Source organism: Silene latifolia, unplaced genomic scaffold (genome assembly GCF_048544455.1).
Source record: "Silene latifolia isolate original U9 population unplaced genomic scaffold, ASM4854445v1 scaffold_124, whole genome shotgun sequence".
NCBI classification, from domain to species: domain Eukaryota; kingdom Viridiplantae; phylum Streptophyta; class Magnoliopsida; order Caryophyllales; family Caryophyllaceae; genus Silene; species Silene latifolia.
Window position 1 is genome coordinate 1,030,510 of NW_027413129.1, and position 10,611 is coordinate 1,041,120.

The window sequence follows — 10,611 nt, forward strand, 5'->3', positions numbered from 1 at the left end:
AAAATCTAGTTAAAGTTATTTTCATGAGAAATTCACATAAATAATCACCTCTAGCCTTTTACTCATGAAAATTTCCAACATGGCTTTCTTAACATGTGCCTAGTACACGGTAAAAAAACCCAATCAAATAAATGTTCATTTTGTGAAGTAAGAGCTATATCAAATCAGCAAGTCTTGCTGATGGCAGACATATTTGGTCTTCAGCTGAAGACGGGCAAAATGTCACCCATTTAAGATGAAAATGTAACCATTTTAAGGTAAATAATTTTTAAAGCTATAATAGTTTATATTAAAATGGTAACATTTTGTAGTTAAAAAATGACATTTGGCGTCTTCACCAAGACCAAAATACCGCATCATCAATGAGAATTTGTGATATCAAATATCAATTAACAGGAATCGCAATTAACACATTAATCACGAGAATAATAATACAGTAATTTACTGTATAAGAAAATTACTAACAACATATAGAAAACCCTAACGCATCACAATTCTAGGGTTTAGGCAAACTGCTACGCGGAGGAGTTCATCTACTTGGATTACTACTCCGCCATTTCTGCTTTATTCAAGAAGAACTATGTTGGACATCAACCTTTTTCGAGCTGATAAAGGCGGCAACCCTGAACTCATTCGCGAGTCTCAACGACGCCGTTTCAAGGATGTCGCCATTGTTGATGAAATCATTGCCCTTGACCTTGAATGGCGCCGAGGTTTGTTCCTTTTTAATTTATTATTTTCGCTATCTGATATTGAGGAATTTTGCGCCTTCTTTGTTGGTGAATTGAACGCAAGTTTTGTGATATTGGTCCGAGTAAAATTGAATTATATGATTGATTCATTGATTGATTGTAGTTGGAAATTATAGGGAATGTGTTTGATTAACGTGCTGAAGCAACTGATGCTGCCAAAAATGCTTTTTTTTTTTTTTTTTTTTTTTTTTTTTTTTTTTAAATGAGTAGGCGGTATTGATTGAATGTTCTTCCAAGTAGTATATGCAATTAGTTATAGGGTAGGAATGTAGGATGGCATCAAATTACATTGGAGTGAAGTAGATGAGATTAAATTTTGAAGAAGTTGTTTTTTGTTTTTTTATCAAGGAACCAAATTTGGTAACAAACCTAGAACTAGAAACTTCTGAAATGTAGAAGACTCATTAAGAAGGGATGACCGAGCCTTCTACTCACTAGTTTCAGACATATGTGAGAGAGTCTTACGCCCTTACAGTGCTATAAGCTATCTTATTGTGACACTTCACTTTGCGTGACTCCCGTAGTCCCACGTGTTGATGTGATACGCTACATTGCAGGTTAGGAAAATAATATTTTTAACAAAATCTGCATACTTGTACGCCACTTGTAGGCTGTAGTCGAGTATAGGTAACACAAGTTATTCGAGATGGGAGTTGGATTCGATGAAGTTAGGTGAGAGCGTACTTGGTAAAAGAAGAGGTGGTGAGCATGTTGGTGATATTGAAGTTGGAGTTCAGAAAAGGTACATTGGAGATGGTGGTCAAAGGTTGGAATGGGGATTGGAGGTCGAGAATTGGTGGGGTGCTGATTGGAGTGGTGGACTACTGATATGTGTGTAGAGGGAGATGATGAGTGGTAGTGTATGGGTGGTATTTGGAGGTTGTAGTTAGTGACGTTGTCGTAAGAGTAGTATGGTAACTTCCTATTAAAAACTTGCCCAAAATGGAAAGAAATAGAATCAGGAGGAAAAGAGAAATTGCCCAAAGGAATACTAATAGAAAATAGACAATTGGAGGGAGTATGTTATTACCACAATTTTGTCAAATGTTGGAAGTGTGGGAAGTGTTGTTCTCATAAAATTCGTTTTGATACATTACTAGTTAGTGTTATCTAAGTTCCGATTCTCCGGTTAATTAATTAGGTTTAGGTGTTTATTTAGCTGCTTTTAGGTGAGGAGCATGTTTGGTAAATAGCATATTAAGTAACAATTAATGGATTCACTGACCTATCAACTTCCTAATTAACCCCCCTCCCAGACATTTTCTATCTTTCTTTAAATGCCTCCTTGAATCATCGGTCGACAACCATCACCTAAGGTGGTTGGTAGATGGTACCGCTGTATAAAAGCTGTGCTTGGTCCTCTCGGTGGATGATGGAGGCGAGAAAGGGATGGGGAAGTAAGGGGTGGGGTTGCTAATTTCAGTAATTAAAGGAGGTTACAATTAGTTGTTAAGTCTTTTCTTAAAACATTGTGGCTAACCCATTGTGTAAAAGATTCTGAAGCAAAAGTAGTTGATTTTGATAGAAGATTGACGTGAATCTACTATTTATACTTGTTTTCAATATGCTTCTGATAGCACTATATTGAAATAACACATTCAATAATACATGATTTTGGCTTAATGTCATGGTATATGCTATTTACCACACATTTTAAAATGTGATGGTGAAACCTACTATATAAATCTGCTAATCACAATCTAGTAATGTTATCAATTATCTAAAATATGTTTTTGTTGATTGCGAATCAGGGCCATACTAAGCTTATTGACATTGTGCCACATTGAAGCCATTGCTTATAATCTATGTGACTTCGGCACTTCACTTTAGTTGCATCTCATGAGTTCAGAGTACAGATATTCAAAACCTTTCGACAGACATTCCTACACTACATTCTAGTCCAAAAATCCGAATTTTTTTCACAAAATAATGTCCACGACACTCAAAACTATCTCGCGTCTGATACTTGCAGCCAGAGTAACATGACTTAAAAGTTTTGCTCGATTCTTGCATATTTTGGTAATACCATGCTAGTTGCACACTTGTACTGCTGCTATTTTTACGGATAATATTGAGTTTAACTCAGCAATTTGAAAGTATGTACTCCCTCCTAGTCGCTCATTTCTTCCCCTTCCATTTTGCACAAGAAATAAGGAAATGATTTTAAACCACTCAAAACACTCTACCCCACATGCAAGTGAATTTGGACCACACAAAACGTTTCAAAAAAGGAAAAAAGGGAAGAAAATCCGACTACCATGAAAAAGGAAAGAGGGAAGAAATGATCGACTAAGATGGAGTATTTGATTAATGAAATGCTAATTCCCTGATGACTTGTTTTGTCTTTATATTTTTTCTAAAGCGATTTTAGTAACCTTTTTTTTTTTTTTTTTAATATTTTAGTGCAATTTGAGCTAGAAAGCTTGCGCAAGGACTTCAATAGGATGAACAAGGAGGTGGCTCGCTTGAAAATTGTAAGTGTGTAATATTTTCACATTGCGTTCCCAGAATATTACGTTGTATCTTGATGTAATCTTTGATTTTGTAAAGGCTGGCGAGGATGCATCTGCAACGATAAAAAGCACAGAAGATAACAAAAGATCGACTGCCGAAATGGAAGCTGAAGTTCAGGAAAAGAAAGCGGCATTGCATGCCAAATTGGAATTGGTGGGGAATCTTGTTCATGACACTGTCCCTATCAGCATTGATGAGGTACGTTTATGAATATAAATAATTATAAACCATCCTGGACTAGATATATTGTTTCCATCATCCATTTGACAAAACTTTGTTCAATCTGTTTGCACGATGATGTAGGCCAATAACCAGGTGATAAGGACATGGGGTGAGCAACGCATAGAGGCCAATTTGAAAAGTCACGTCGACCTTGTTGAGCTTCTTGGGATTGTGGATACCAAGAGAGGTAGAAATTTTGTGTTATTTCTGTCCTTTGATAATATCGTGTATGATTTATTATGCCCGACTTCTTTGATGCTCAATAATTCTTTTGTGCTAATATGAAGTGTCCTTTTCGACCTTTTAACTTTTAAGACTATAAGCTATCCAAGTACTTGTCTAATTGTTATTGCCTAAAACAGTGCTATTATACTGTTTTGTGCTGAAATTTGTTGTCTGTTGCAACAATTATCAAGGAACAGATTATGGATCCATACTTTTCTTATTTTGGGGATGTTAGAATATGCTTATCTGTGAAAAACTTGGATATGGAACCATTAACAAAGCTGCAGTCAGTTATCACTTATCAGTATGATTTTAAAATGTTCTTTGTGTACAACAAATTTGATCTTCTATGTCACCTTCTCAGCATTCTAAAATAGGATGTTAGTTTATAAGTTGATTTCTGTTACATGTCTTTGTGGTGGTTGTGATGTGTACAGGCTCAAATGTGGCTGGTGGTAGAGGTTTCTACTTGAAAGGTGATGGTGTGCTCCTCAATCAAGCTTTGATAAATTATGGTCTTGCTTTCATGTCAAACAAGGAATATACACCATTAATGACCCCATTCTTTATGAGAAAAGATATTATGGCAAGATGTGCACAATTAGCCCAATTTGATGAAGAACTGTACAAGGTAACAACATATACCTCTTTTTTTTTGTACGACTCTCGAATGTTCGAGTTCAACCAATTTATATGCTTCTGTTCATGTAGGTATATGGTTTTTTAGTATTGCTCGACTCTTCAGTAAAATGGTATACGAAACTGGGTTTTGCTTCCAACGAGGCAAGCAATGTTCTTCCACAAATTTTAGTCGATGGTTTTTACATTAACCCTTGGAATTGTTTTGTTAGGTCACTGGGGAGGGAGATGATAAGTACCTAATTGCCACTGCTGAGCAGCCACTATGTGCCTACCACTTGGATGATTGGATGCACCCCAATGACCTCCCCATAAGGTGTTTTTTTTTTTTTTTTTTTTTTTAAAATTTGAATAATTGGGAAGTCTATTTTGTATGCTTACTTTTATAATGGCTAGGTATGTTGGATATTCGTCGTGCTTCCGGAAAGAAGCTGGGTCCCATGGTCGAGACACACTTGGGATTTTCAGAGTTCATCAATTTGAGAAAGTCGAACAATTTTGCATTACTGCCCCTGATGACAATAAGTCATGGAAGATGCTTGAAGAGATGATAACAAACTCTGAAGAATTTTATCAGTCAGTATGTCATTTTTCTCCTTTGGTCACCTTTCTCTGCATTCAATTCGGGATAGTGTGTTATTTAGTTTTAGATAACTGCTTACGGTTTTTATAGAAGCTTTCTGATTTTTAAAGGAGTTCTAGTTGGAAACCACCCCTGCTATCCTGAGATTTTGTATTTGTATGTCTATTGTTGCAGTTGAAACTCCCCTACCAGATTGTTGCCATTGTGTCTGGTGCTTTGAATGACGCAGCAGCGAAAAAGTATGATTTGGAAGCATGGTTTCCTGCGTCTAAAACATATAGAGAGTTGGTGTCCTGTTCGAACTGCACAGATTATCAGTCAAGAAAACTGGAAATCCGATTTGGTCAGAAAAAGGTACCTCTATGCATGATATCTTTCTTAGAGATATATCTGTATTTGGTCAGAAAAAGGTACCTCTATGCGAAATGTATATTTAGCGGAAATTTCTGAGATATTACCGAGTACTAATAAATATTAAGGAAAATTCAACACGTTACCCCTGTGTGTTTTGTTTTCAAATTCTTCATGGTGCTGGTGCCCGCCATTTTTTAAAAATCTTACATGGTAGCCCTGAATTCTACTACTTATTTCAAATGTCACCCCAGTTAATCAGTTATGAAGCCGTCAATTTATCTGTTAGTTGCTCTATTTCGTTGAAAATGACTCATATATCATTGTTTAATCAATGTTTAATGGCCCTCCTCCTTCTTCCTCAAACACCATTAGTCCATTACCATTACACCACAAACACCATTGCCAACCTTCAAAGTTTCACCCATGTTTTCCTAATGTCTTTCTTAAAGATTTTCCTGTTCCACTTCTATTAAAAATGGATTTTCCTAACGTTTACGAGTCAAAGAAAAACCAGAAAAAACTCTTTACGTCTCAAGTGCGAGCCAACGGGGAGACAATATGAAAGAGTGGGAGGGAGGACAGAGAATGATGTGAGAGTGGAGGAGGCTAGTGGTAGAGTTGTCTATGGTGGTTCTGGGGTGGGGTGGGGTGAGTGACAAAAGGAAGTTGGGGTTGTTGATTTGTGAGAGAAAGTTGATAAATATAATGATAACATGACACTTTACGGAAATATAGGTAGGTAACGGAAAATCTATTGTAATATAGTATCGAAGTCTAAGGCTAGAATTAGTAGTAGAATGTTGGGGTACCATGTAGAATTTTAATAAACGAGAGGTACCACATATAACTTGAAAAAACACGGCGTACCACGTAGAACTTCCCTAAATATAATTTTTACAAATAATAATAAAATATTAGGGGTAATTCTTAAATATATAATGGTATTACAAAGATGTGTCAAATGTATTTTTTAACCATATTTTGATCCTTGCACAACCAAACTCATTGACTTGGCCCGATCAAACCCTGCCCCACCTGACCCGTTTGACAAAGTCTACCTTTATGCTGAATGAGGTGTTTGCAAGCAATCATCTTAAAATGCATTCTGGATTCTAGATGATGGTGCGGAGATTGGAAAAAAAGGGCTTTTTTGCTACATTTTATTTATTTATTTGCTATATCTTGTTGCAGAGCAATGACCAAAACAAGCAATACGTGCATCTGCTGAACTCCACCCTTACCGCAACAGAAAGGACTCTGTGTTGTATTCTGGAGACATATCAGAAGGAAGACGGTGTCGTGATACCCGAAGTTTTAAGACCTTTCATGGGAGGAAAGACCTTCATACCTTTCAAAAACAAACCAGCCCCAGCTTCGGACGCAAAGAAGAAAAAGCCTAAAGCGTAGTGTCTCTGGCGTTTGATTCAAGAACTAAAATGTGCAAGTTTGATCCATTGACAACATCAAGAACATAGCAATTGACTTGTCTGATTTATACTACACCCAGAAATAGTTTTGTGCTTCTTGCATTTTTGAACACTTTCTTCAGGTATACTGATTACCGTGTCATCATTCTGGATTTGGAATTCTTTATCATCGACTCAGATTTTAATTTTCTCAAAATTTCAGTGAATTTGTTGGTAGCATTAATTTCATGTACTCCGTATTATATACGGGGTAGTATTATTTATACTCCACAGTTCACACCTTGATGGCCAAACAAGGTTCGACCCAATGCTAAGGACATGGACTATCAACATGGATCTTCCTAATGCAACCAATACTTGTCAAACCGAGAATATGGACTTGCACAACTTTTTCTCTTTTTTTTTTTTTTGACAGCTGACTTATACAACTTTTGATGTATATAGAACTTGTCTAAAGAATTATTTTTGATCAACGACTCATTAGACAAATTTTCCTTTGGATAGGACTCTTCTGATATTTTTTGTATATCTCACCTGTCAATCTAATGCTCACGTTCAATTTGGTATGACCTTGGATAAAAAAAAAACAGAACTTCTCCCATAGGTGACCGTCCCATAAAGATGTGACCACTAAACGATGGGAGAAAAGTCCAAGGAAAAACATTGAGATATTAAGTTTTTGATTTTATTTTGATAACTTTATACTTTATAATGAAAACTAACATATTTAAATATATAAGTTATTAATTTAAAATATTAGGTTATTAAAATAAAAGTATTATTTCATATTTTTATTAAGTTATTTTGTTGGGCCTTATGCTATTGGATTAGTCTTACCTAAATATAAGTCTTATAGAACAATTTGTGAAAACAAATACCAACTTTCCAATGATAGTTTTATTTTTTGGGTTAGAATTTACAAAAAGAATTAACCTAGTTTTGTTGTCTGATCCCGCTCGGCCGACCACTATTTACCATTCAAATTTTATTTTGTATGAAATATAACTGCTTAACACTTGTCTAACTTATGCATTTACCATTTGTAATATATTTTTCTATCATATATCTTAAAATTAAAACTGATACTATATATTTATAAAATTTATCAACCAATTTATGAAACACATTCATTGTAAAGAGTCAAATGCCTATCTCTCATTATCTGGTTTCTTTGAAGTCAAATGGGTAGTTTGGATTGTATTGGAGAGAATATATTTATAAAAATTATCAACCAATTTATGAGACACATTCATTGTAAAGAGTCAAATGCCTCTCTCATTATCTGGTTTCTTTGAAGGGAAAAGTGGATTGTGACAAGGGAATCCCGTATCTCTCTACCTCTTTGTGCTTAGCATGAAGGTTCTCTCGAGATATATATAAGGAAACTCTGTCTAAACGGTCATGTATCCTACCACACACTGTGTTCTAAAATGCATCTCACCCACCTGATATTTGCAGATAACCTCATGGTCTTTATTTGTAGAGACGAGCCTTCTATTATGGTTGTGGATAACACTCTGAAGAGGTTTGCTTCTATTTCTGGCCTACACCCTAATCCAGATAAACTAACTTTCTATTTTGGAGGTGTAAGTGAGACAGTTAAGCAACAGATTATGGCAATACTGATTATAAGGAAGGAGAATTTCCATTTAAATACATGGGTTTACCTTTGAACACTAGAAGACTCCAGAGTCATATGTTTGATGAGTTGATATGTAAGGTACATCAATTGATGCACCACTGGGCTAATAAGCTTCTCTCCTACGTTGATAGAATTCAATTCCTCAACTCTATTATTCTTGGATTACAGAACTACTGGTGCTCTACCCTTCTCCTCCCCACGCAATCCTGAAGAAAATTAATAGTTTATGCAGGAAATTTCTATGGAATGAGTCAGTGACTTATAAGAAAATGGAAATGAAAAGTTGGAACTCCTGCTGTTGTCCCTGGAATGAGGGAGAGTTTAACATCAAGGGATTTTTATCCCGGAATAGAGTGCAAGTGAATATGGCATATGGATCAACAAGCTACCTCTCTTTGGACTAACTGGAATACTGCTTATAAACTTAAGCAGGATACTATCTGGACGGTTAAGGTGAAAAGTACTCATTCAGAAAATTGGAGATGCATTGTGGCAGTAAGAAATTATCTTCTGAATGTTGCAGGAAACATCGGTGCTGCTCAGACGCTACTCCTGAGTTGTGCTAGTAATGGCACTTTTAAGACTAGGAAAATGTATGACATCTTGAGAACTAAGTATCATGTGGTTGCATGGAGTAAAGTTATTAAGAACAGGAACATCCTCCCAAAACACAGCTTTATTGCCTCTTTGGCTTTGCAAAAGAAGCTATCCACCATTGACAATCTCAGTAGGCGAGGGCTTTTGATAGCAAATAGGTGTATACTCAAGCAAAAGGAGAGTAAGAGTCATAAACATCTTTTCTTCAAGTGTGATTTCTCTTCTAGCGTTTGGAAGGAGATCTTAAACTGGATTCAGATGAGAGGATATGACGAAGTATAGATCTCTGATTGGAAGCATACTGGTTAGGCGCTAAACAACACAGAAAATATTGGAAGTGGAGGTGGTTTACCTCCTGTCTAAGTGCAACATTTCTATGGAATGAGAGAAACAACAGACTGTTCAATGATAAGATATGTACAACTGGAACTTTGATAAAGAATATTCAATACACAGTGGGAAATTAATGTGTACAAGTGTCACAATTGTTTGGGGGTTTTGAATGTAACTAAGGTAATGAAATGTAAACTAAAACAAATATTGAAAGTAGGAGATGTAAACAATTAATTAATGTCATGGGTTCATAGGAGTAATCAAAGGCCTTTACACTTGTGAGTCTAAATTAAGTTAAGGTTGTAATCGGACTATGGACCGAGGCTCTCGATCTTACGACCCTACCTAGAACGAGTCGGGTTAGCCTCGCGTAGACCCGTTCTACCCACCAACATAGTACATGGTCTAACAACTCCTAAGGCTCTCGAGCTTATAGGAGTGTTGAATAGATAGAGATTTATATACAAGTTTGTCAAATAGGCATTTCATCAAACACTTAATATGCACTAGTTGAAACCATAACAATTAATCCATTTTGATAAACTCAACACGCATAGATTTACCCTTTAATCATCCCCTTAATCCCCCACTAACCCTATCAAGATCACTACTCACTAATTATAGCAAGAAGGATGTAAACAACAACAACAACAATAACAAACAACTTAATGAAAGATGAACAAGAATTAAAGAGAGGATAATAAAAAAAGGGATTAGAGAGAGAAAGTTCTCCCTTCTCTCTAGGGTTCTTCGGGCTCTAATATTGCACGATGGCAAGGAAGACCATACCTAAAAAATCTCAGAAAAAACGCAAATTACAATCGAGAACAAAAATATGCCTTTCCTTTAGTAATTGTTCTAAGCTTAGTTTTGATATGGATACAGCAGAATCATCGGCGAGGGCTGTTGCGATCCCGCAATCTGAGGACGCTAAAACAATAAGAGAGATGAGTGAGATTGTTGGGATCCCAGTTCTAAATATGGATGCGATTGTTGAGGATACGGTTAGAGATTCAGAAATTGAAGAGGATGATACTGAAGGGTGGACAGAGGTTAGAGGTAAGAATCATTCTCCTAATCCTGGTTCTCCTAGTAAACCTTTGTTACAAATAATTTCTCAGGATGTTCAACCTGAAATAGAGTATTGGAAAACGGAAGTTGTCTGCTAAGTATTAGGGGGTAACCCACCTTGGGAACTAATCAATGGATTTGTCAGTCGATTGTGGGGGAATTATAAGTATGATAAGATTGCGTATCTACCAAATGGTGTATTCTTAGTACGATTCCCCACTTTGGAATGTCAATACCTAGTCTTACAACAAG

At 36.1% G+C, this 10,611-nt stretch overlaps 1 protein-coding gene across 2 annotated transcripts; it reads left to right on the plus strand.

Annotated features, from left to right (window-relative positions):
- Positions 1-382: 382 nt before the first annotated feature.
- On the plus strand, positions 383-6,935 carry LOC141637646 (serine--tRNA ligase-like). Of its 2 annotated transcripts, none has more exons than XM_074447118.1 (9): positions 383-713; positions 3,156-3,226; positions 3,303-3,464; positions 3,570-3,675; positions 4,151-4,344; positions 4,565-4,668; positions 4,749-4,932; positions 5,110-5,289; positions 6,481-6,935. In XM_074447118.1, exons 1-9 carry the CDS (start codon positions 581-583, stop codon positions 6,694-6,696), a joined length of 1,350 nt encoding a protein of 449 aa, XP_074303219.1. In that variant the 5' UTR covers positions 383-580; the 3' UTR covers positions 6,697-6,935. The 2 variants fall into 2 exon arrangements, with proteins under 2 accessions (XP_074303219.1, XP_074303220.1); XM_074447119.1 differs by having other exon boundaries at positions 420-713; positions 5,110-5,345.
- The last annotated feature ends 3,676 nt before the right edge of the window (positions 6,936-10,611 follow it).

Coding starts and splice junctions, on each gene's coding strand:
- LOC141637646 (XM_074447118.1), top strand. CDS start 581: ATGTTGGACATCAACCTTTTTCGAGCTGATAAAGGCGGCAACCCTGAA. Junction 3,227..3,302: donor AGGTGGCTCGCTTGAAAATT/GTAAGTGTGTAA, acceptor GATTTTGTAAAG/GCTGGCGAGGATGCATCTGC. Junction 4,345..4,564: donor TTGATGAAGAACTGTACAAG/GTAACAACATAT, acceptor TTGTTTTGTTAG/GTCACTGGGGAGGGAGATGA.